The sequence below is a fragment of the Gekko japonicus genome, unplaced genomic scaffold (genome assembly GCF_001447785.1).
Source record: "Gekko japonicus isolate JY-2015 unplaced genomic scaffold, Gekko_japonicus_V1.1 scaffold15, whole genome shotgun sequence".
In the NCBI taxonomy this organism is placed as follows: domain Eukaryota; kingdom Metazoa; phylum Chordata; class Lepidosauria; order Squamata; family Gekkonidae; genus Gekko; species Gekko japonicus.
In genome coordinates, this window is record NW_015165830.1 from 1,051,753 (window position 1) to 1,078,390 (window position 26,638).

General features: G+C 44.9%; 2 protein-coding genes across 2 annotated transcripts in view; one reads left to right on the forward strand and one right to left on the reverse strand.

Annotated features, from left to right (window-relative positions):
• Nucleotides 1-15,296, forward strand: part of HID1 (HID1 domain containing) — an 85,866-nt gene extending 70,570 nt beyond the window's left edge. Inside the window, exons 17-20 of the mRNA XM_015410745.1 lie at nucleotides 1,734-1,814; nucleotides 4,161-4,252; nucleotides 12,439-12,597; nucleotides 15,054-15,296. Of these exons, the coding sequence (XP_015266231.1) occupies nucleotides 1,734-1,814; nucleotides 4,161-4,252; nucleotides 12,439-12,597; nucleotides 15,054-15,117 (396 nt within the window). The 3' untranslated portion in view covers nucleotides 15,118-15,296. The remainder of the gene's footprint in view (nucleotides 1-1,733; nucleotides 1,815-4,160; nucleotides 4,253-12,438; nucleotides 12,598-15,053) is intronic.
• Nucleotides 15,297-24,984: 9,688 nt separating this feature from the next.
• Nucleotides 24,985-26,638, reverse strand: part of OTOP3 (otopetrin 3) — a 30,511-nt gene continuing 28,857 nt past the window's right edge. Inside the window, exon 8 of the mRNA XM_015410718.1 lies at nucleotides 24,985-25,217. Coding sequence (XP_015266204.1) covers nucleotides 25,047-25,217 — 171 coding nt within the window. The 3' untranslated portion in view covers nucleotides 24,985-25,046. The remainder of the gene's footprint in view (nucleotides 25,218-26,638) is intronic.

The following is a 26,638-nucleotide window of genomic DNA, read 5'->3' on the forward strand; positions in this document are numbered from 1 at the left end:
TTTTTAGAAACTTTATTGGAGATGTGGTATCATTCTCAGAACTGGGAACCATAATGTTACTGTAACTGTAAATAATGAAGGATTACGTTCCCCCTTTCCTGTATCTCTGAACCAAGGCCACTGATGTTAACCCAGTAAAGGTTTGTTGTAGTTGAAGGATTACATTATAACTTTATGGTGACAATAAATAAGTCTGGGACACCAGGCTACAGAGATGGGACATCCCATGTCTTGGTTGCTTCCCAGACAAACAGCATTAAATGTGCTGTTGACCTTGGGACTGATGTGAATATTTTTGAAGCTGAATGAGGTCAGTGAGGCGCCCAGGTCAAAGCATTTGGGTGTAGGTGCTGAACTTTAGCTTTCTGTTACTGAAATGTTGTGATTGGGGCTTTATATGGTTTGTGTGAAGGGCACATTCAACATTTTATTTATGTATTTATTTATTATTATATTTCTATCCTGCCCTCCCCGCGAATGGGCTCAGGGCGGCTCACAAACAGGGCAACATGTGCCAATATAAAACATTAAAAACAGAATAAAACAACATTCTTAACAATAATAAAGTGCTCAGTGATGTTACCCAGTTAGTCGTATCAAGATGGTGATCTATAGATATTGTCCTATAGATGTTACGCTTCAGTGGTACCGATCTGTTGCAGTACTGTGGCTAGATCTTTATAATAGGCCATCCCAATTGTCCCATTGTTACCACAGGATAATTGGTAGTGGTGGCTCCTAAGTGAATGCCTGGCGGAAGAGCTCCGTCTTGCAGGCTCTGCGGAACTGTGAGAGGTCCCACAGGGCCCTGATCTCCTCCAGGAGCTTGTTCCACCAGGTAGGAGCCACCCCTGAAAAGGCCTTAGCCCTGGTTGCCACAAGCCTGGCCTCCCTGGGGCCTGTGATCACTAATCGATTTTGGGCCCCAGACCGTAGTACTCTCTGGGGAAAGGCGGTCCCTCAGGTACATCGGACCCTGGCCATATAGGGCTTTAGAGGTAAGTACCAGCACCTTGAAGCGGACTCGGAAAGCTATCGGTAGCCAGTGCAGTGCTTTCAGCACAGGTTGGATGTGCTCCCATCTAGGGAGACCCATCAACAGCCTGGCCGCAGCATTCTGCACTAGCTGCAGCTTCCGAATCTGCGACAAAGGCAGCCCCATGTAGAGAGCGGTACAGTAGTCTAGTCTTGAGGTGACTGTCGCATGGATCACTGTAGCCAGGTCATCGTGGTCGAGGATGGGGACCAACTGCCGGATCAGCCGAAGATGGTAAAAGGCCGAGCCGGCAGTGGCTGCCACCTGGGCCTCCATAGATAGGGAGGTATCCAGGAGCATTCCCAAACTCCTAACCTCTGGCACTGGCATAAGAGCCCATGCAGGAAATGTTGTTGACTGAACCCTCCTGGTAATTGCATGTTTAGTTCTATGTAGCTGATGAATATATATAACTAGTAAATAAAAAGATAGATACACATTAATCTGGAATTGTGAGTCCTCAGATATGGGGAACCTTAGATCAGTAATGAAAAGAACTTTTGAAGTCATTGCACTGCAAAAACAAAAGTTGCAATACAGGGTCTTGTTATATTTTGTCTCCTTTTTTAGTGCTGAATACATACTACTCTTTACCTACTTGATTAATCTTCCCATTTGACCCTCATCTCAATACTGCTTGAACTAAAGTTGGACAGCAGAGGAGAGGCTCAATGCTATATTTGTGTCATCTTTTTAGGAATCATTACAGCCCAAGCGTGATCGACGGCGCTTGTCCAGTGTATCCTCAAGTGGGCAATGGAATCCAACTCCTGAATGGGTGAGAGAAGCTAGGGACTAATGTTATCAGTTCATATTTTAATTCATCATGTTAATATTATTCATTATTAATCGTATGTAGTGTGCAAAGTGCATTACAGTCCTTTTCTTGTTAGGCCATGAAGAAGGCAATGGTTTGGTTAGAAAATTATGAGGTATGCACAGTGTACTTACCTGCCTGCTGTTTTCTGCCATGCTTCTCTGTTCAAAATGGCAAAAATATGTTGCTTTATCATTCTGAAGCTGGCACGAATTGTTCCCCGTTACATCATGCATTCTCTGAAAGGGACTGGGGATTTTTCTTTTCTGAAAAAGCACTAAGGCACAAAGCTCTTTGCTTTATCTTTGTTGCTTTAATTGTAACTGGCCTGAAATGATCCCATTTCAACTCATGTTAACATCAATAGGCAGTGTAAAAATGAGAAATTCAATGAGCCTAGATCTCTGAAAGCCTCCATGATTGTCTGCCTATTTGGAAGTGGGTAGTCTTGTATATATGTGTATAATAATAGGGTGACCAGCAGGAAGAAACTTTTCTGTGGCTCTTCTTTTCCTGCATGTGTGGGATAAATAGGTCACACTGATTCTCCAGCAAGATAGTTACTTGCATGATGATCTTTCAGAAGAAGTTCAGAAGAATATTGGTTATGTTTGGAAATTTTGTTCTGTTATTTAAAATAGGATGCAAAGATTCACATTTAGATGTAATGACAAAACATGGTTTAACATTGTGAGAAAAAGATTTGGAAGTCCTCAAGCTTGCACACTTACTCCCCTCCCCCAATCGACTTCTTTTACAAGTGACTCAGAAATTGAAGACTTTCTTGTTTGGAAGAAATCATAGTTCGTCATTGTATCCAAACCACAAGCTATGATACGTTTATTTCCTGCAAATCGGGATTCTAAACCAGTATTAGAAACAGAGCCGGCTGAGCCTGAATCCAGCGAAGACGGAGGTTCTGTGGCTGGGAAGGGAGGACTCAGGGCTGGGGTGCTAACTCCTGGCTCTTGACAGAGTACCTCTAACACTGGTACCTACTGCCAGGAGCCTGGGTGTGCTTCTTGATGCCTCCTTGGAGACCCAGATCACAAACATTGCCAGACTGGAGTTTTTTCAACTCTGCCAGGTCAGGCAACTGGCCCTGTCTCACTCCGACCTTGCCACAACAATCCATGCAACAGTCACCTCCAGGTTAGACTAATGTAACTCAGTCTACACAGGGCTACGCTTGAGACTGATCCGTAAGCTGCAACTGGTCCAGAATGCAGCGGTGCAGCTTCTCAAGGGAACCCCACTGACAGCACATCCAACCAGTGCTTCTCCAGCTGTACTGGTTCCAGGTCGAAAAGGTACTAATCTTTAAGGTCCTAAATGGTCTGGGACCAATGTATCTACAGGACCTCCTCTTCTGGTATACCCCCCGAAGAGCACTACACTCTGGAGAGAAAAACCTTCTGGTGATCCATGGCCCAAAAGATGCTTGGCTGTCTTCAACCAGAGCCAGGGCTTTTTTGGCCCTGGTGCTGGCCTGGTGAAACTCTGCCAAATGACATCATGCCCTGTGGGACTTGGTACATTTCTGCAGGGCCTGTAAAACATAGATGTTCTGCCAGGCCTATGGTTGAGGACAGCAACGGTTTCCAGCATGCCTGGCCCTCTCTCTGCAGCGCCACTTCTCTGTCCTCCTTTTTACCCTCCCCCCATGCGGTAAGGATAGAAATTGGTTTTAAGCACCATCCTGTAATAGTTATTGGAATTTTAATAATTTTAACTCTTTGATTGTATTTTATTCTAATGTTGTAAATCACCCTGAGCCCAAGTGTGGGGGATGGTGGTCTATAAATTGAATAAATAAATAAATATTAAACCATAGTTTGGTTCTAGTTTATAGACAACAAGCAAATCACAGTGGGATGTAATGACAAACCATTGTTTCTTGCAATGTAAGCCTTCAGAAAGAAGGAGGCAGGAGAGAGTTCATGAACTTGAGAACCAAGGCTTGTTCTTGTATAACACTAGTCTCTGAATACACAATGAGCCCTTTGGCAAATGAAAACTTTTGTTGGATGGCATTGGAAATAATTCCTGTTGACAATATGGGTCATACTGGAGGTAAGTGCCCTAATGTTCATGTTGGGGTGCTAGAAGCCTTTCAGGCTCAACTATTTCTCCTGCAATTCCTAATGACTAATTGCCTTGTGTTGTGTCCTATATATTACTGTTCAGGGTAATAAATCTGGATATCAAGGTAAATTGAATAAATATGTTTATTCTGTCTCATCTTGTTAAATGGCTTGTGTTGTACTCAAACCAACAGATCTCATCTGTTGCTTTCTTCTTTTGCAGGTGACATCCTGGAAATCAAAGCTGCCTCTTCAGACAATCATGCGATTGTTACAGGTCCTGGTCCCCCAAGTAGAGAAGATATGCATTGACAAGTAAATGTCCAGGGTTTCTTGAACAGAATTGTTTAGATTATAGATTGCTGGCTATGCGCTGTTAACAATAAAATTCATTCATTCATTCATTTAGATTATAAGGTAGTAAGGATTTCCTTATTACAATCCAGACTTACCATCTCCTCACCTTTTTGCAGAAGATGGCATAGGAGCATAGTTTGTTATGGGGGTTGCACCGATATTTATTTTATATATTTAAAACATTTATATCTCACTTCTCAATAGGATTGCCGTCCCCCCAATGGGGGCAGAGGTTGCCCTGCTTTGAGGAGCCCCATCCCCGAAGAGCCTCGGTGTGCCTGGCACGGTGATGTCATCACACTGGGCATGTCTCGTGGGGGAATGCTCTTGCATTTGGCTAAAAACTCTATTGTGACAGAGTTTTTGGCCAAATGCTACAGCATCCCCCTGCACGATGTGCCCAGTGCGATGATGTCACTTCCAGGTGATGTCATCATGGCGTGTGCCAGAAGCTCCAGGTACCCAGGCTCCCCCCACTGGCAGTCAGTCCTCAACCAGGTGGTTCATAGAGAGCCCTACAGTTAAAATAAAATTCAAATTACAATAAAACAAAGCAAATATTGTAAAAAAAAAAAACCCCTTAGCAACATCAGAAAAAAATCTACAAAAGCAGCAAAAATTATGAAAATTCTTTAAAAACCAGTAACTCGGATGAAACACGGCAAAGGTAAAGGAAAAACCAAAATGACAAGTGCAATATAATTGCTTGGACCAAATATAATAGAGGTGAAAAAGAAAGGGACAGGGGATCAACAAAACACTTTAGGTGAATTGATTTTTACCTGACACTGCAAATTCAAAAGACTTGGGACTAGGTGAATAGCTAAGAGGAGATCTTCCACAGTTGGGGAACCACAACTGAGAATGTCCTAATAATAACCTGTCTATTGTCAGCAATTGAGGGTGTGCAAAACAGGGTTTCTGGAGACTCTGATATCATCAAATATGGCAATAATTAGCTATGCTGGTCAGTAAAAGCATAGTCTTGAACATCAGGGCTCTGATTACTAGAATCTGGGAGATAGCAAATAGGAATTTTATCTGTGCACCCATTGATTTCCAGTGCCTGGATTCTTTAACGAGAAATAAGGTATAGGGTTAACTGGCGTATATGTCTGGTCAAGAACTGTAGCTCCTTTATGGCTAGGGAATCAAGTGTATGAGGAAAAGGAGCCACTACCTGTAGCTATAGACTCTGTTGAAGAGGCTTGCTTCTTTTCCCCTCCCCTCCATTACGGACAGCAGAACTCATTCTGGAGTGAGCTGCTCCATGTGCCCTGAACTCCAAATCTGCCATTGCTGGATGGAGGTGCAAGACCACAGAATCATGGAGCTCCATCTATTGTAAGGAAAGAACTGGATGCTCAGTGGTACATTCTGTAGGAATTCTCAAGCTCTGGAGAACTATAGATGCTTTTTCATATAATCGTTCATTTTTAGTGGGAGAAACACCTGTGTATGAGCGTAAAGTTATTGTATTCAAAGTTCTCCTTCAGTGGGGGAAGGCATCCAAACTAGTTAGGTCATGCCTCCTCTCACTCCCGGCAGGGTTATGCAAATTTGTGTAGACGGTATTGGCTCAGAGCAAGGCTGACCCTTCACTTTCGATAGCCCTGCCGCTTCAGCAGGATGCTCAAGTCTAGCTCCGCTTTCTTGGAGACACTTGCCTTATTGGTATGGAAGATGGAAAAGCCTTGAAGAACGGCCCCATCACCGGTCTTAAAAAAGAAAAAAGAGACCATTAAAATAAGTCTCTCCCACCTGAGGTTCCAGCTATCAGAGACTGGCCAACGACAGATACCTTTATAGCGGCACAATCTGCCGTCAGTGCTGGCAAACGCAAAGCTTCGGGATGTTCCACAGCCAGCCCCTGACTGCACAGGAAAAGCCCAGCAGAGATCTACCAGGTCTGAGCCTAGACCTGCTTTCTTGGAGTCTCTTACCTTGTTGGTGTAGAAGACAGAAAGGCCTTGAGGAAGGGCCCCATTGCCGGCCTTAGAAAGAAAAGGGAGACAGTTGAGACAGGCCCCTCCAGCCTGAGGCTTCAGGCATCAGAGACCGGCCAATGGCAGATGCATCTGCAGGGGCATGGGCTGCTGTCAGTGCTGGCAGACCTGAAGCTTTGGGTCATTCTGCAGCCAGCCCTTGACTGTGCTGGAAAATCCCGGCAGAGCTCTATTGGGTCCAAGCAACCATGAGGAGGTTGCAGCGAGTGGCCCGCCCAATACAGACTTGGAGGTTTCCAGGCCTACAGGGAATAAGAGGATTGGAGCTGAAAGTAAGACACCCCCCCCCCCGAGATACAGAGGGGCAGTGGGTTAAGGACCTCCAACATGAACAAGGGGTCGATCCAAGCAGGGGTGACAGTGCAGCAGAGCAGTTTCCCCTCCCTCTGGCCTCTATGAGGCCTTTCCCAGTGGGTTCGGCAGGTCAGGAAAATTCCAATAGGGTGGCTGCTTAGGTTTTTCCTGCATTTTTCCTGCCCTTCCTTTGCAGGTTGGAGGACGTGGGCCTTTAGTCCAGCCTGGGTCTCCCCCAACCCTGTGCATGTGCAACCAAGAATCATGTTGGCCTTTCCATGGCTAGGAGTACCCGGCCAAGCAGTGGCTGTGGCTGATCTAACCTATAAGGATGCTAGCACCAGCGACATCAGGAGCTTTTGAGAGCTGGTCAAAAGAGATGTTCCCTTTCTCCCTCACCACCCGTGTCAGGCTTGGCTTCTGGGGCAGAGGAGCTCCTTTCAACCATAGGATCTATGGCAACAAGCTCCGATAAAGAGGAAGGGCAATGGTCAGAAAATTCTCCTAGGCCTTTCCTAAGGAAACTTTTCTAGGCCTTTCCAGCCAGAACATTTCCAGAGATTAAAAAAGGTGCCTTTCCCTTCTCTTAACTACCAATTGGATACAACAGAAAAACCTAGATCATCGTCTTTAACTGATTTAGATACTAGAGGTTTTAAGAGACCATCCAAAGAGTCCTCAGTTTGTCCATTCCCTGAATTATTCATGCTAATGGCAGAATGGGCAGTTCTAGGCAATGGCATAGGAATAACGGTATTTGTCTTTCCAGCAGGCAACATGGCAGACCTCAAGTCCCTCTGCTACATGTTCTGGTAGCAGTCTTACATTTAGAAGCAGTTTTACCTAAGGATGTGGACAACCCATTTAAGGAGTCAGTGGATGATGATGATGATGATGATGATGATGATGATGATAACAACAACAACAATAACAACAACAACAACAATAATAATTATTATTATTAATGAGATGGCCCTAGGGAATCCCATGAAGCAGCCCCTCTGACAATCTGAGACTCCTCTGTGCTCTCAAATTTCTCCAGGGCCATCATGGTTTGGGCTGATAACCTCCTTCAGGAGCCAGACACTGAGCCCTTGATGCTTAAGAAATCCCTCCTAAAGATTAAAAGGGCTGCAAAATTTGCAGCAGATGCATCACAAGAGGCCATGCAGTTCTGTGCCAGAGCACAGGCCATCAATATAGTGGTTAGAAGGAACCTATGGCTAAATCATTGGAAGGTGGATCCTCTGTCTATTTCAGATTTATCTGCATTTAAAACAAAAGTAAAAAAGGGAGCTAAGGGATTTTAGGAGCTCCTGCACCTATTTGGCTATAGGTCCAGATTCCAGCAGAGACAGTTCCCTCCTAACAAACAGGACAGGAACCAACAAAACAAAGACCAACCACCTGACAATATGGTTGGGGGTTGACTCCAGCAGTTTCCCCGCATCTGGATGGAGTCTGTGATTGACCAGTGGGTACTCTCCATCATCTGGAAGGGACTTTCCCTCCCTCCCACTCACATTGCTTCTGTGCTTCCCCACTTCCCAAGACAGTGCAGAGACACCTTTCTTCTGTCATGACTCGTGACCTATTCAACATTTAGTGCACATAGGGGCAGTGGAACTGGTGCCCTTGGAATGGCATTTCCATGGGATTTATTCCATTCTATTTGTAGACTCAAAAAGATCCAGGGAATGGAGAGCAATTCTAAATCAAAGAGAGTTGAATCTATGGGTAAAGAAGCTCAAATTCCAGTTTGATTCACTTCTCTGCATTTTGCAGAGTATTCAGCAAAGTCAGCAGGACAATCACATGATGTCCTTAGACCTTCAAGATGCTTACCTGCACATTCTACCTTCCAGACAGTTCTTCCCTTTTTGATTTTCAGGGCCAGCATTTCCAATACAAGGTCTTACCCTTTGGGCTGGCATCATCTCAGAGGGTGTTTACCAAGGTCCTAGTAGTTCTAATAGGCTACCTACAACAAGAAGGAATCCACATTTATCTTTCCCTGGATGATATCCTCCACAGGAGGCAGAGGAAGTGAGCTAGGATACCAAATCCACTATGCAATCTCTTCAGGCACACAGCTGCCTGAGCAATGTGTAAAAAGAAAGGTCATCTCACACCCTCCAGAGACATAGTCCACTTAGGGGCCAGGATTCAGATGAGGATGGCCAAAGTGATTCTACTTGCAAAGAAGCAAGTAAAATTGTTGGAAGGGGTGAAAGAAATCCAGCAGAGGTCAGTGGACTTCATGCACTCGTTGATAGTACTGGAACTGATGATGTAGTCCATAGATGTGATTGCTTGGGCCCACTTCCACACCTGCCCTTTACAGTGGACTCTTCTTCCTTATCAGAAGGACACATACACACACAAAAAAGGAAGCACAAATAAGTCAAGATACTGCCCCCCCAAGACACTAAGCTAGTGGTCTTCGTGACCAAGTCTGGCAAGGGGAGTCCGTTTCCTCCAGCCTCCTTACCTGATGGTAATTACAGACACCAGCAAAAGAGGCCAGGGAACACACTGCAAGGATCAGATTGTCCATGGCTGATGGAGCTCGTTGGAAGAAATGAACAGTATGAACTGGCTGGAACTTGGGGCAATCAGACTAGTACTGATTGCCTTCCAGAACCTATCAAGGAACAAGTATGTTCTAGTGCACACAGTCAGTACTACAGCCAATGTGCACATCAGTCTCCAAGGATGCACCAAATTGATGGTGCTTCTCTGAAAGTCCACAATCTTGTTCAACTGGGCAGAGAAAAATTTAGTAGGTCTGAAAGCAGAACACCTATCTGGTCTTACAAACCTCCTAGCCAACTGGCTGAGCAGGAAAGATTTAGATCCAGGAGAATGGAGTCTAAACAAAAAGATCTTCTGGCAAAATCACGCTTTGTTTTGGGATTCCTATCTTGGATCTTTTTACGACATCGAACAACAATTAAATCACCAGGTTTTCTAACCAGTTCCTATGATCCCAGGGCAGAGGGTGAAGATGCATGCATTTGCCATTGACCCAATGGTCTGCTGTATGCCTTCCCACCAACCACACTGATCTGCTGAGGCCTGAACAAAGTGCCAAAGGATCCAATGGAGGTGATTTTCTTAACTCCCTCCTGGCACAGACATTTTTGGGTCTCAAATCTAGTGAAGATGACAGTATCTCCACCATGGAGATTGCCAAGCAGATGGGTTTTCCTTGTACAAGAATCAGTTCACTACCCAGACCCTATTTGTCTCCAAATGACAGTTTAGAGATTGAACAGGCAGATTTAGAAGGATTGGGCCTTCCAAGTTAAGTAGTTGAAATCATGGTGCAGTCCAGAAAACCTGCTTCCAGTTGTCTCTATAAGTGTACGTGGCAGACATTCAGGCAAGCCCAGGCAAGCCTAGTCTCGTCAGATCTTGGAAGCTAAGCAGGCTCAACTCCAGCTAGTACTTGGATGGGAGACCTCCTTGGAATACCAATAGTCGGGGGGGAGGCTTTATTCAGCCACCTCTCTGAATATCCTCGAGGCCCGACTTCCGGTTTTTGCCATTCTAATAGCGGACACGATCCATGAGCCGGCAGATGAGAGGGGGTGCGATTGTACGCGCGCCCCCTGGAGCCTTTGTGAAGGGCTCCTAGCCATGGGGTGCTAAGGTTCGCCTCTCCCCCGGCACGCTGCCGGTGGATTGAGGTGTTCCGATGCCCCGAAGGTCCTGCTGCTGCGTTCCAGTACTGGACTCAGAGACACACACCGGGACAAGCAAGTGGAGGTTGAGCGTTTTACACATTTGATGGCGAGAGCAACATGATCTACATTGAAAGTGAGTTTGGTTGAAATGAGAACCAGAGAAATGGCTGAAAGTCCCCCCTAAAGTAAGTGGGGGGGGCAGGAAACCCCCCCCTGGAAATAAAAACAGACTTAAAGCATGCATTTTAAAGGGGGGCGGAACTGAAAGCAAAATGGGACTATAGTAAGGAATTTACAAGAAAATTACAGGCGATTTGCAGACTTTAAAGACTTTTGGCAAACTTTGTAAAAGGTAAACCGCTTCAAAGATGTCACTGAAGAAGATGGAGAAAAATAAGCAAATGAAATCTAACCTTCCTTCAGGAAGTGCTAGCCCAGCGAGTGCGGTCACGTGACTGGAAAAGTAACTTTCTTTCCCACCATAGAGAACAATGGAGGGGAGGGGGCAACCTGTTTGGGGGCCCATAGAATTGGACCCCCTGGTCCAATGCTCTTGAAACGTGGTTGGTATCTTGGGGAGAGGCTCCAGCAGCTAACCTTTGAGTTTGGAGTCTCTCCCTCAAGTCCCCTCTCCTCCAGCCTCCAGAATATACCCTATGTTTTCGCCATTGACTTCAATGGCCTATAGGATATAATGGGGCTGAAATTGACATTCGGATGGCTGAAAGACTCCCAAATCCGCTTGTACTGATGAAACTGACATGCGGGAGCCTTACTGCCAGCCAAACTTGATTCTGCCTGATTCCGCCGAATCCGAATGGGCCAATTTTTTTTTTTTGCACACCCCTAACTGGGAGCCTTTCTAAAGTGTTACAGGCCTTGAGCAAACCTCCATTTGATCCTTTCAAATCATCAGAATCTAAAGTTTCCTCTTCAGAAGATGTCTTTTTTGTTGCAGAGATGACTTCTGCAAGAAGGATTTGTGAATTAGGGGCTTTATTGGCCAGGAAGGTATTGTGTATATTTCACAAGGTCTTGGTGGTACTCAGGAGGGATACTTCCTTTGTGCCAAAGGTATTTTCCCCTTATCATGTTAACCAAGAGTGGATACTACTGTCCTTTTGTCCTATATCATGTTATCCCAAAGAGAGAGTCTGGCACAAACTAGATGTGCACAGGCTTCTGTGTGTCTGCTTAAATAGGACGTTACAGGTTAGGCTAAAGGATTTTCTGTCAGTGTCTCACAGCCTTTAGATAAAAAAGTCTCAAGCCATGTATCTGAAAGGCATATGAAGTGCAAGGCCTGGGACCTTGAAAGGATGTTAATGGCCCACTCCACCAGATCTGCAGCAACATCAGTGACCTTTTTCACCGGAGTTCTGGTGGGAAAAAAATCTGTAGAACTGCAACCTGGTCCACCTTTTATACCTGTGTGTGCCAGCTCCTGCCAACCTAGCAGTTCGAAAGCAAGAAACTGCAAGTAGATAAATAGGTACCACTTCAGTGGGAAGGTAACAGCGTTCTGTGTGCCTTGGTGTTTAGTCATGCCGGCCACATGACCACAGAAATGTCTTCGGACAGCGCTGGCTCTTTGGCTTTGAAACGGAGATGAGAACCGCAACCCTAGAGTCGGATTCGACTGGCTTTCGAGCAAGGGAACCTTTACCTTTACCTGAGACACTATAGGTGGGACCAGCTAAAATCTGTGGAAGCTTCATCTAGTGGAAAGGTGTACAACATAGTGGTAAAATAAAAATGAGGATCCTACCCAGGTTGTAGTTTAGGCATATAACCAGTTTGGATGACTTCCTCCACTGAAGGAGAATGAAACACTTGGAACTCACCTGAAGGTTTCTTCTCTTCAGTGGGGCGAAGTCATCCACCACCACCCCCCCAAAAAAATTTAGTCAGACACAAAACCCGTTATGGATCTGGGCTATACTAAGACTGGAGGTTCAGCCTTGCTCTGAGCCAATACAGTCTACAGAAATTTGCATAGCCCTGCCTGGAGTGAGAGGAGGAGGCATGACCTAACCAGTTTAGATGACTTGGATGAAGAGAAGAAACCTTCAGGTAAGTTCCAGTGTTTCATTCTCTTTGCTGTGGCATAATGAACAGTTTATGATATTGGTCAATGTGTTATTTTTGTCTTCAGGGGCCTCACAGATGAGTCTGAAATTCTGAAGTTTTTGCAGCATGGCACACTAGTGGGGTTACTCCCTGTCCCCCATCCAATCCTGATTCGCAAATATCAGGCTAACTCTAGTACTGCTATGTGGTTCCGCACCTACATGTGGGGAGTTATTTATTTGAGGTAAGTAGGTTGCCTACAACCCAGCTACATCTCTTTCTTGCTAATAGTGTGTCTGATAAATTCCTTGAGTGGGAGCGGCCTGAAGTCTGCCTGGTTTTAGGTTAAATAGCTTAGACTTCCTCATATCAAGAGCTTGAGTGACACAGCTAATATTCAATTTTATATGTATAATTTACATAATATTTGTGTGTCATGCCATTGGTGCTTCTTATGCTGCTTTTATGATAAGCATATAGCCATGTTAGATTCTGGTGACCTAAATGGCTTTTAATTTTCAAGTAAACAATTCCTGCCATATCTTGCAGAGCGGCCAAACCTTCTTTCTAACCAAGGGTAACAAACACTTGGGGTTGAAATCGAATGAACCTAGAAATAAGGCAGTGTAATAATATTTAAAGGAAAATGTCAGAAATAGAAAAAGGAAAGTGTTTCTACCAGATCCACTGAAAACAACATGAGAAGTGGTAGATTTAAATTACAGAAAGGTACATTTTGAGGGAGACCTCAATAAAATATTCTTTAAATTCCATAACAAGCTGCCGCAGAGAGTGAGAAATCGCCTCCCTTGCATTGAGTCTAGATGATCTTTAGTTGAGGAACTGCAAGGATACCTGTGGCACAAATCACTGGGTTAGGTAGTTCCTTTGTGATTCTGTGAGCATAAAATTGTTAAAAAATTCATTTAGTTTTGGTTCTGTTAAATTTAAAACATTTGCTTTCTAAGTTTATTGTATGATACAATATGTATAAATATTATCTGTGATATACATGCGTGCATGTGCACAAACATACACACAAAATCACCCACTTCTCCAATAAATATCAATGCTTTCAGATTCCAGGGCATATGTTCCTAATCTTGATAGTATGGAATGACATAAAGAATAGTAACATTAAGCAAACTTGCAATCACTGTACTATTTAATAGTAAGTATTGTGGGCAGGAGTGTATGAAAGCTGCTATGAAGATCATCTTTCATAGGAAGACCTCTTCAGGCAGTTGGTAAAAACACTTCTTTTCCAATAGGCGTTTGACTAGGCTGGCTGACTGAACAGTTGGAAAACTCTTGTGAGAGTTTGGGGTGGGGGTTGTGAGTACATTCTAATCTATTTCTGGTAAATTGTTTGGATTTTAGAGTAACTGTATTATTTCAAGGTTTTTTTGTCTGCATGACTTTATAAGCTGCTTTAGGGCCTTGGCATGTCAAGGCAGCATATAAATATATTAATTCAGCTGACCTAACCATGCTAATGCATGCATTTGTTACCTCTGAGTAGGATTACTGTGACAAATCAGCATGTGGCTGCCCTTGCAAACAACTCAAACTGCAACTGGTTTAGAATTCAACAGCCCAGTTACTGTCAGGGCAAGCTGGTGGTACATATCTTGCCCTTTTAAGACACGTACACTGGGTACCAGTCTGTTTCCAAATTCAGTTCAAGGTTCTGGTTATTACCTTTAAGGCCTTTCATGGGCTGGGACCCACATATTTGAAGGACTGTCTCTTGTCCTGTGCATCAGTTGTGTTCATCAGGCCAGTTTCTTCTGTCTATTCCCCCACGTAGGGCTGTCTGTCTGGCATCTGTCAGGGCCTGTTCCTTTTCAGTGGTAGCTCTCACTTTGTGAAATGGGCTCCCAGATGAGGTAAGGAAAACACCTCCACTAGAGGTTTTTCGGAAACTGTTGCAAGCAATGCTCCTTCTAAGCTGTGGAGTCTTGTGGGCAAAAATTCTACTTTTTGAGCTGCTGGCATTAAAGTTGTGAACAAGTGATTTGGCTACTGCATAAATTAGTTTGCTCTGGAGCCATCCTTCCTGAGTGAAGGCAACAATGTGTGAGCCGGAGGCTAAAAAACTGTGAGCTAGCTCACACAAACTCAGCTCAGAGGGAACACTGGTTGCAAGGTAGTTGTCAATGAGAGGCAGTGGAATTTTTGTGGTCTTATGTGATTTTGTTATGATTTTTGATGAAATATACTAAGCCACCTTCAACCCGTGTAGGAAAAGGTAGAGGTATATTTTAATTAGTAAATAAAAGATCAGTATAGTTGCATTGTAACCTTCTGTGTGTCTGGACATGATAAAGATGTGGGCATGTTCCTTACTTGTGCTAAAGATAACTGCTTAAGAGACTGTAAGAGGCTCTGAGGTGGTTTAGTCTGCATTAGATGTCTGCGATGAGTCCAACAGATCTTTGTGGTGATTTGTTACATTTTTTCCATGGAGAGGAATGTTGGTGGGAAAATTACTTTTTAGTAGGAAAACAAGCGGAAGGAAAAGGTGTTACAAAATTTTGTGACAGAAAAAAAATGTGTGGGGACTTCATGTGACTGAATATTACATGTAGTTTAGTCCTCAGTATCCTTGGGTTTATTAATCTCTCTTAATTACGAAGTGCTTAGGGCGTTGTGACTGTCCTAGATCAAGTTGTGTTTAACATGTATGCTTGTTTTCAGAAATGTGGATCCTCCCATCTGGTACGAGACTGATGTAAAGCTGTTTGAAATTCAGCGCGTCTGAAGAATGGGAATAGAGAGCGAATTTGTCTCTGTTGAACACTGGAAACAAGGATCTTGCTGTGCGCTTCTACATCACAGCTATTCCTTCATTTCACTGCCTGCTAAATGAAGCAAAGGACAATTGCTTCCCTTTACATATCTGCCACTTTAAAGCTAAGAGACCCGCCCTAATGACCTGCTTCCAGCTTCTCAAGGAATGTTAACCGAAGGATGTACTAGGACAGGCAGCTTTGGTGGTTGCTGTAGTGATGTTTCATGCTTACGTTTCTGGAGTAATTCTGAACCTGACTAGATAATCTGAGAAGCAGATGTCTCACTGTCTAGTCAGATTCAGACTCTCAATTGAAAAGAAAAGCTAAATGTAAAGAGTTATAAAACTGGACCAATGAAGGAAGTGCTACTTCAGGTAGTTCTGTGGTTCTTCTCCAAAGAATGTAGCCCAACCCTTTAATGTTCCAGGCATCTTTGACACTGTACCTAGCCAGAGTGGGGCAGCAGCTTCATTTGCTTACTTAGGTGACTATGGGATTCTATTTACTTAAATCTCTTCAGGTTCTTTTGGGTTTGGTTCTCTCTTCTTGGGTTTTGAAATGCACTTAACTACTTTATATCTGATGCCGTAATGCAGCATCTAAATTCTAATCTACCCCCACCCATTTTAGAGGCTATCTTGTTGAAGATGGATGTTTGTCCAAGTCCATTGCACATCCTCTTTAATCTGTGTTTAATGTAAGCCTGGAAAGGAAGGTCTGCTTCATGGGGCAGCATAAAACAAATTCAACCTTGCTCTGTGGTAAGAGTAGTTTATTTTCTCTCCAACCTTCCAGTTTCCTGTAGCTCAAGGTAACTTGGGAAAGAATTGTTGTAGAACTAGGTGGCCTACAATGGAACACCTCAAAATGGTAGGAAGAACTAGCAGGTGCTACTTTTCAGGAGTTCAGAGGGAATATTTCTGTTGCATTGAATATGAAAAGACTGGCAGTATGGTAATTGGAGCAAAGCTGCCTAGTGTTGCTCCTAGTCATGGCTGACCAAGCTAGACCATAATAGATGCAAGGTTAAAAAAAGTTAGGAATTTCTGTCTAGCAGAGTTCTTGAGGGATTGACATGGACTGATAATTAGAATGCATGTCTTGGAGCAGGAGACTAAGTTACCCGGTCCTTTGCAAACATGGGGCCACAGAACAACAGATGCATTTATTGGCTTGGTTCCTGCTTGCTGCAGAAGGCCTACAGTGTGTAAATACCGCTGTATATGGCTGTTCTCATCTGCCATCCTCAGACTTGAAGAACTTAAGGTAAAGGTTTGTCACCCCAACCCCATGTGTCATAGAAAAACAACAGTAGGTTTGCCAGTTAGTATTAATGCAGTTTACTTATTTTGTTCAAGAAGAGAATATTTTGGGATCTATATACCGAAGGCTAGTCAATATTTGAACAAAGTAGGCAAATTCCAGATATTACCTGGAACTTATTCTAGATACTTTGAAAGTCAAAGAATAGATGGAAAGTTCTTTTTCTGTCTCGCTTGCCTCTTCAACTCATGGAATTCTCTCATTTCAGCTTCCCTCTCTACTCATTTGACCATTTTCCCCACTGACAGAAGTCAATAACTTCCTTCAGTATTTTCCGTCTTCAGATGTGATTGCTCTAGTAAGGGGGCTGCCTGATTATACTACATTTGTATCTTGCATCAGGTGGGAAGGTTCTCCCTGTCAGACACGGGTCGCTCTGTTCTCCCCATCCCCTCACACATGCACACAGGGACACTTTGTGATGTCACATCTTTTTGTTTTGTGACTGTATTTTCCTTGTGAATTTATCAGGAGTTTTGCATTCTTTGGTGTTGCAGGTCTGATCTTTGTTCAAATTTGCACTGTAAACTATTTGCTTTACATATAGAGATAAAATTATCTTAAACACTGCAACTGGCTTTACTCAGTCTGTATCAGAAGAGGTTTATGAGCTTGTTTGTGTTACTGTTTGATTTATGATGACCTGGCATCCTTTGCAACATGTACCTTTCCATTAAAGGCATGGCTGCACATGAACTCCTGGTTCAGCACTAGACTACTAAAGGAAGCAGCACCAGGGAGAAAAATGGTCTGCTACAAAGGATTTGCACAGTTCTTTGTGTCTGCTGCCTGTCACACGGACACGGGATGGTGTGGGTGCTGGGTGCAATGTTGCTTCACTGGGCTAAAATGTGCAGAATGAATGCACTAATGGAGTGATATGTGAGGTGAGAACTTTCATGTGAAACTGCAACACTTTTCTGGCTGAAGAATTTTAATGCTTACATTTTCAAATGTTGAATGGGGTAATTAGAGCTTGATCTGGTGAACCCGTTTAGTCTTGGCTGTGATAAAACAGATCCAGGACTATGTGCCTGCCCTTGCATGTCCGTTGTTCTCTTTTTGCAGTGTTCTCCATCTAAGAGCTAACCTTCAGTCAGTTCCTTTGATGGGTTCCCATGCTTTAAGCTGGGAGGCATGGGGTAATAATTAACTGCTAAGGGTACTAATTTATCCTGCTCTTATTTCTTCTGACAGTTCCTATTGACATAAGGTTCAGTGAAATTAGCATAGACTGCAAAGTCCAAATTCATTCAACCTTTTATCTTCCTATATTGAAGAGAAGTTGTCCAGATAGTGTTGGAAGGAACACAGATTGGAATGTGGGCAGAAGGTCCTTGGGGATTAAATAAGCCTTTTATAACCTAGTTTGGCTCTTTCCCCCCCTTTTCCTTTTTAAAGATAAAACTTCAGAAAGCCAAGTCCCCAGCCCTAACTAAATAGCTCTTGGGGAGTAATTTATTTTACAGTACAGCAATAAAATGGCAAGTGTTTACACTTCCATCTATTAGCTCTCAGCAACAAGAAGAATGTAGATAGTACTAAAAGATGAATTGATCACAAACCTGGGACCAGCCTTTAATCCTTTATATAATCAATCACCAGGCTGAGTTGAGGCTTATTATAACTGAAGGGCAATTTTCCATTGTTTCCCTTTTGCTTCGCTTTGCCCTGAAAGCAGGGTGAAAGAAAGACACTGTAGCCAACAAACCTCTAGCAGTCAATTCACATGAACACATGAAGCTGCCTTATACTGAATCAGACCCTTGGTCAATCAAAGCTGTCTTTTGTCTGCTCAGATCAGCAGGGTCTTTTACATTACCTCCTACTCGATCCTTTTAACTGGAGATGCCGGAGATTGAACCTGGGACCTTCTGCATGCCAAGCACATGCTCCACCAGTGGAGATGCTGTTTGTTTTAAAAAATATAATAACTGAACAGATCTCAGAAGTAGAATTATGACCTTCCCTTCTATCCACTGCCTTGAAGAAAAGACTAAAAAACTAGTACTGGTTAATATAAGATTCTGTCCAAGTGTTTCTGAATGTTATTTCTGATATTACTTTTGAAAGACATAATATTGGGTAGAATTCAGATGGGTAGCCATGTTGTTCTGAAGCAACAGAACAAAATTTGAGTCCAGTGGCACCTTTAAGAAGTTTTATTCAAGGTGTAAGCTTTTGTGTGCATGCAGAATGTATCTGAAGAAGTGTGCATGCACACAAAAGCTTATACCCAGAATTAAACTTTGTTGGTCTTAAAGGTGGCACTGGATTCAAACTCTGTTCTATAATATTGGGTAGTTAGACCCATGTCTAAAGATACATGAAAGCACCAAGATCTTTGTCGTGGTCTCTGTGCTTCACACCAATGGGATTCAGTGCGCACGCGCTGGATCGATCGGTGCTTTAGCAAGCTCTTTCAACGGATTTTCGCGCCCAGCCCCCCGGGCATGCACAGGAACCCCACTGTGCATGCCCAGAGGGTGTGGGCGCGGACATTCCGCCAGTTCCTTTCTTACCGCCGCGTTGGAAAGACCTTTTTCCTTCTCGGTCTGATCGGATCGCTGTTAGCCTCGCTTTTAGCTTCGTCTCACAGCTCTTTGAAGTTATTTTTCTAACCTGTTTTTCACTTTCAGTTCGTTTTTAGTTGTTTCCTCTTTAAAAAAAACTTTTTTTTCTTCTGAGGGGAATTTACCTCAGGCCTTCGGGCCACCCCCCCCCTCAACTTTTTTTCTTCAGTTCTCTTCTTATGGAGAAGTGAGGATTTTTCAATAGATGCAGAAGTTGTGGTAGCAAACTTGCTCCTCCTGATCTTCACACCCTCTGCATTTTTTGCCTTGGAGAGTCTCACGGCCCTTGCTCCTGCCTCAGCGATGGAGGAGAGACCATCTACATCGACAGCTCCGGCATCAAGACCTGCGTCCGCTGTCAGTCGCCCGATACCGAAGCCCTCGACATCGAAGACACGATCGCCTCTATGCCAATTTAAAAGAAGGCTAAGGCAAGTACAGAGCATAAGTCCGTGAAAAAGGGCACCTCCAAGTCCCTTAAGGCGGCGAAGAAGGGGAAGGAAGCGGTGCCTGCACTGGGTGATGCCCCTATAGTGCCTCCCGCTCCACCGGCAGTATCGATATCGGAGGCCCAAGTCCCTCCACCAATACCGACCATCCATGTATTGGACTCCCCTGTCCACCAAACTGAGCCTCCTTACTCCAACATCAACATGGCGGAGCTCCTAAGTCACCAAATGGGTGCAGAGCTTTCCCCCGCTCCTTCGACTTCGTCGGCATCGACGGTATCGAAAGGTCCCAACATCGATCCACGTCGGCACCGATATACCTTATGTGACACGCAGCGTCACCCTCCACGTCTGCACACTCAGTCTGCCGATATCGACACCTGCGACTACAGGGACAACTCCAACAGACACGCCACTACCGTGTCTCCCAGACGTCCATGGACCAGAAGTCACTCCCCAAGAGTCTTCCTGCCTCCCCCTCCACCAATGGCGTGGGATGAAAGACAGTTGCGGTACCTGTATGGGGCTTATCCTCCATCCATGCCATGGTTGACTCCTGTGGGCTATTCTGAGTGGGATCACTATTCATCTCGTTCTGCTTATAGGTCTAGGTCTCCTCACAAGTCGAGACCTTCAACATCTCTGTCATGTCCTCCTGCAGTTGAGCCATCCCATCATACCATGGAACCTAAACCTGTCGTTCCTGTCATCCAAACAAAACCCGTAGTCTGTCAACAAGGCACCTCGGTCCACACAGAACAACACAATTCTTCTGATTTCATCGAGGAGGACTCAGATACGGAGGCTTCTGAGGCTCACACCTCTCCTGACCATGCATCTCCAAATCAGGATGTCACGGAGGATTTACCTGTATCTCCATCTGACAACCTCTTCATACACTGATCTAGTAAAAAGGATGGCCCACTCTTTAGGCCTCTCTGTTGTCCAACAACATCTGCAAGCAACGGATTCAGTTTACGATGTTGTACAACTGGATACATCTTCCACCTTGGCATTGCCTATGTCTTTTACAGACAGCGAAGTCTCCATGGCTCAAACATTCATCCGCTCCTGTTTCCACAAGAAAGCTGGACCACATGTACAGGGTCCAAGAGTCAGAGGCCGAGTTTCTATTCTCACACCCTCAGCCAAACTCCATGGTTATAACGTCTTCCTCGAAATCCAAGAAAATGCATTCAACCCCTTTGGATAAGGAAGGAAAAAAATTAGATGCATTTGGCAGGCGCTTTTATTCCGCGGGCGCATTGGGAGTCAAGGCCACTAACTACCTGACCTGTATGAACCGGTATCAGTATACTCTCTGGGAATGGTTCTCAGAGCTACTCAGCCATCTCCCAGATGATAAAATTCAGGAAGCCAGACACTTACAAAAAGAAGGCATGGTGTTGGCAAAACAACAGCTCAACACTACCAAACATGTCCTCGAGGCATCTTCAAGAACCATGGCTTCTGCAATAGCTCTCAGGAGACATTCCTGGCTTCGCAACACTACTCTCCCATTAGACACCAGATCTTATGTGGAAGACCTCTCCTTCGATGGCCTGGGGCTTTTCAATGCAGCAACTGACTCTACTCTACAAGAGTTGGATAAGAGCATTAAAGTGTCTCGAGCGCTAGGTGTCTCATCCTCTGCAAGGCAACAATACCGCCCCCGCACCTGGTCCAGGTCCTGGCAGAGATGCACCCCAACTCATCAGTCTCCAGACACAAGGTGGAGACCAAGAACTTCTTCAGGAGGCCAAAAGCCCGCCTACCAAAAGCCAAAGTTCGGTTCCGGACAATAAGTTTCCCGCACCAAACAGCCCAAGCCCTCCAAGCAGGTTTTTTGACTTTCCTGTCACCGAGTCAGCTCATACCCGTCTCTTTCCTTTTATCCATGCCTGGCGTCTCATCACCTCAGACGAGTGGGTCCTGTCCATCTTGACCTAAGGTTACAAAATTCAGTTCCATCAGAACCCCAATACTCCGGTCGTCGTCTCCACACCCCCTTCCCTACCTCTCCTCGAGGAGGTGGCCATCCTTCTGCAGAAGGGAGCCATTGAGACTGTACCACCACACCTCCAAGGGACGGGATTTTACTCCCGATACTTCATGGTCCCGAAGAGAGACGGAGGCCTTCGACCCATATTAGATCTCAGGGAACTGAACTGTTTTGTGACCTACCACTACTTCCGCATGGTCTCTCTACAACAGATCATGCCACTGCTTCGCAGACATGTCTGGATGGCCACCCTAGACCTCCAAGACGCATATTTCCACCTTACCATCCACCCCTTCCACTGCCAATACCTACGCTTTGCAATTAGCCAACACCACTACCAATACACGGCCCTTCCATTCGGCCTTTCCAGTGCCCTGAGAGTTTTCACAAAGACCATGATTGTGGTTGCAGCTTTCCTACGTCTCCGAGGGGTGTCCGTCTACCCATACATAGACGATTGGCTTCTGGTGGCTCCTTCACAACATGCCCTGGTCTCGAACGTAACAGAAACTCTGTCACTACTGGACAACCTAGGCCTAAAGGTCAATCAAGTCTCACCTGTGTCCTGTCCAGCGAATACAATACATCAGCGCTATCCTGGACTCAAACACATGCATGGCTTTCCTACCTCCAGACAGGGCCGCAGACATCATTTCCCTAGCCACCGTCGTCCGTACCCAACCCTCAGTCACCACCTTCCAAATCCAGAGGCTGCTCAGTCTCATGGCTGCGACTACGTCGGTTCTCGTCTTTGCAAGACTCAAAATGTGTCCCTTACAACTATGGTTCATTCGCAACTATGACCTGTCGAAGAACGCACACACTGTCGTCCTATCCCCTCCTCCCAGCATACAGCACTCTTTACTGTGGTGGACTGTCCCTTCGAATCTCCTTCAGGGAGTGCCCTTCCACCCTCCGTCACCCAAGGTCACCATCACGACCGATGCTTCCCTAACGGGTTGGGGTGCACACTCCATGGGCCTTTCTGTTGGAGACAAGTGGAACACACATATGAGGAACCGTCACATAAACTTCCTTGAACTCCTGGCCATACAATATGCTGTAACCAGTTTCCTCCCCTTAATCAAGGGAAAATGTGTCACGGTCCTAACGGACAACACCACAGCGGTATCCTACGTCAACAGACAGGGGGGCACAGTGTCCCTTCACCTCTGCACCCTGGCAATCAATTCGTGGGAGTTTTGCATCACCAACGGAGCATTCCTCGTGGCTACTCACATCCCTGGACACATGAACGTGCAGGCAGACCATCTAAGTCGAGCAGGACTCAGCCTTCATGAGTGGGGGATGAACCCATCATACCTCCTCCCACTCTTCCACAGGTGGGGAGCTCCCCAAGTCGACATTTTTGCCACAAGGAACAACAAAAAGTGTCCTCTGTTCTGCAGTCGGGGAGGCAACGACCCACAATCTCTGGGAGATGGCCTCCTTTACCCTTGGTCCATGGGACTCCTTTACCTGTCCCCCCCCATACCTCTGCTTCTGAAAGTGGTCCGCAAAATACTCAAGGACAACGTGGACTGTATCCTAATAACACCATGGTGGCCAAGACAACCTTGTTTTTCAACGATCCTCGAGCTATCGCGGGGGATATACCATCAGTTCCCCCCGGCCCCGGACCTACTCCTTCTCTCAGACTCCCCCGTCCTACATCACAATATACCACAGTTGAAACTGATGGCATGGCAGATACCATCACAGGCTTCTCCTCCCGTGTAGTGAACGTCCTTTTAAATTCTAGGAAGCCTACTACTCGGAAGTCCTACGACTATAAATGGAGAAGATTCTGTTCTTTTCTGAGTGGCCTCGAAAGAGTTTTCAGTTTCCTTCTTTCTTTAGCTGACTCAGGACTTTCCCACTGTTCGTTAAGAGTTTACTTAGCCGCTCTGTTGGCTTTTCATGTTCCTGTTGACGGATGTAGTTTGTTTGCGCATCCAATTTCCAAACGTTTTTTTAAAAGGTTTGCTTCACTTTTACCCTCCTGTCAAGACTCCAGTCGCTCCATGGGACCTTCCTTTGGTTCTATGCCAGCTCACAAGGGAGCCCTTCGAACCACTCGCAACATGTGAACTCAAACTCCTAGCGTGGAAAACGTGCCGAAGGTGGTGTCAGAGTTCCACCTGCAGGTGGAGGTCTTCCTTCCTGACTTCTTCCCAAATCCAACATCAGAGGAAGACAAACTACTCCACATCTTGGACGTGAAGCGGGCTCTCCTTTTCTATCTCACCAGAACGCGCCCAACTAGACGAGAATCACAACTATTTGTCTCGTATGCTTCACCACGCCTGGGCACTCGCATCACGGCCCAGCGCCTGTCAAAGTGGATTGTAGGTCTAATCCATTTATGTTACCTACTCGCCAAACAGCCATTGCCTGGCCCTATCAGGGCTCATTCTACCAGGGCTGTCGCAACTTCCACTGCCTTCCTCCAGGGAGTACCACTGCAAGACATTTGCAAAGCCGCTATGTGGGCCACGCCTAACACTTTCATCAGGCACTACGCCCTAGATGTCTGTACCAACACCAGTAACGACATGGGACATCACATTCTGTCTTTGGCTACGCAGTAAAAGACCTGCCAGCACCCTCCTCCAGGTAGGCTGCTGCTCGCTAATCTCCCATTGGTGTGAAGCACAGAGACTACGACGAAGATAAGCAGGTTGCTTACCAGTAACTGGTGATCGTCGAGTGGTCATCTGTGCATTCACACCACCCACCCTCCTTCCCCGCTGCTGTCAGCCTCTACATTTTTGAATAGAATTGATTTGCGGCAGTTTGTAGGAACTGGCAGGATGTCCGCGCCCTCCCCCTCTGGGCATGCGCGGTGGGGTTCCTGCGCATGCACGGGGGGGCTGGGCGCGAAAATCCATTGAAAGAGCTTGCTACAGCACCGATCGATCCAGCGCGTGCGCACTGAATCCCATTGGTGTGAATGCACTGATGACCACTCGAAGATCACCAGTTACTGGTAAGCAACCTGCTTTTACATGTCTAATGAGGCCACTTAATAGGGTAAGGTTCCAACAGAATCTCTGAAAACAGTATGTCTTAGGAGAGATGTATGGTTTAATATATGTTTTAGGCATGATCGGCTTTCTCAAAGAAATTTATGGGATGACTTTAAGGAATAAACTTTTTAGTCTCTGTGTGATGGCTTTGGTGTGCTCATGGTGGGTGATAATTTTATCCTATTACTGTGATGCCCAAGTTAGCTTCCACATCTTCTGACCCTTATGCTTTAGGGTCAGCAATTATTTAGCGTCATAATCATTAGACATTATAATGTACGCAAAATGTTGCAATTCTATAATAAAGTGCCACAGGGTATGTGCATTTCTTATAACAGGCTGTTTACCAGCAAGCTTTGGTCTTATTTTTTACTGGAATTTTTATTTTTTACTGGACTGTACAAAACAAGATAACAAATCTCCCCTTGTGAAAGCCTCATAAAGTAATGCCCCCTAGGAATTCCTGGGTCTGTATGTTCAGTATTTTACTGCAGCATCTATATACAAAGAACTGAGTTTGATTCAGGCTGACCGATACACCTCCAGAAGATCACCAACTGAATGCATTCTGTAGAACACACCCAAGGGCAGCCCAAAATTGACGATAGCAAACCAGGTGGAGTAGCCATAAAATGATTTTTCTAATCCATTCTCAAACTCTGGATGTGCTCCAAAGGATGGCATGATCCATAGCTATAAAGGGTTGTGAAAAGAGAGCAGGAGTTAGAGGGTTATTGTTTGTGCTTTAATTCAGTGTTACTGTAACTTTGTCTTAATTCAGGTCTCTGTTTCTTAGTTTGCCCTTTTAGTGTGTCCTGAAAACTGTTACTTATTTGCAAAATCCATCAACACATTTCTGATCCTGACCCTGTCCCATATTATGGAATGTCATGGCAGTGACTTTTCACCCCTACTCCAGATCCCTTTTCAGATGTTTGATTTTAGCACTTCAGCTGCATGCATGACCTTGGTCACTGCTTTGTGTAAGTGGGGCAACACATGCATTTTCCATGCAAATGCAGCTTTGCTATGTGCAAACAGCACACTAGATTTTTGAGAGAACGTGTTTGCATTTACCAAAGCTATATGTATACAGAAAATATGTAGATTTCCCTGTTCATACAAAAAGGTGACCATGCATACTGGGAGAATTGAACGTAGCACATGCTCCCCATTATGCATAGCTAGAGCACCAAAATTCAAGTCTATAAAAGGGCTATAATCTCCTCTAGGTATGACTTGTCTGACATTGCTTCTGTTGCTAGCCTCTCCCCTTTCTTTCTGTAAATCCCATCCTACACCATAAATTTCTATAGTTGGTTCTTCTGTTGGTTTCCCCACCCCCGGCCCATTTTGGATTATTTTCCCTACAAATCTGACCATGCCAGCACCCTCTGGGCTTGAACTAAAGCAGGGGTGCCGAACTTATTTGTTTTGAGGGCTGGATTTGACATAAATCGGACTTTGTCGGGCTGGGCCATGTGTGTCATAAAATGTAATGCCAGGTAGCAGAGATATAAACTTTATAAAGGACACAGAAAAACACAAAGATATTATAACAGCTATTCCATTGGAGCCCCATATTAGGAGGGTGTATGTGTTAAAACTAATATTTATCTTCGAAACTGAATTTCCTTGAGTTTGTTGATTTTATTTTAGTTTATTTTAAGTGTGGTTAGTCTCAAACCTCCCCCCCCCCCAAAAAAAAATAAACTAGAAGAAGAAGAAGAGAAGAAGAGATTGGATTTATACCCCGCCCTTCACTCGGAATCTCAGAGTGGCAGTGGCTCTCTAGTCTCTCAGGGATTTTTTTTTTACAGGGTGGTTTGAAATAATTTTGCGTGTCCTCTTCAGCACTTGTTCTGCTATTATTCCTTTGGAGCTTCACATTAGGAGGTTGTGTGTGTTAAAACTAATATTTCTCTGCAAAACTTGAGTCCCTTAAGTTTGCACAATTCTATATTTTAACCCTGGTTGGTCCCAACCCCCCCGCCCCCCAAAAAAACACATACCTGTCTAAATTGGAAAGGTGGGGAAATAGTGGGATTTTGCAAAGTCTTAAAATAAAAAAGAAGCACAAGGATCACAGCAGAAGGACACCCCCCCCCCCGCTC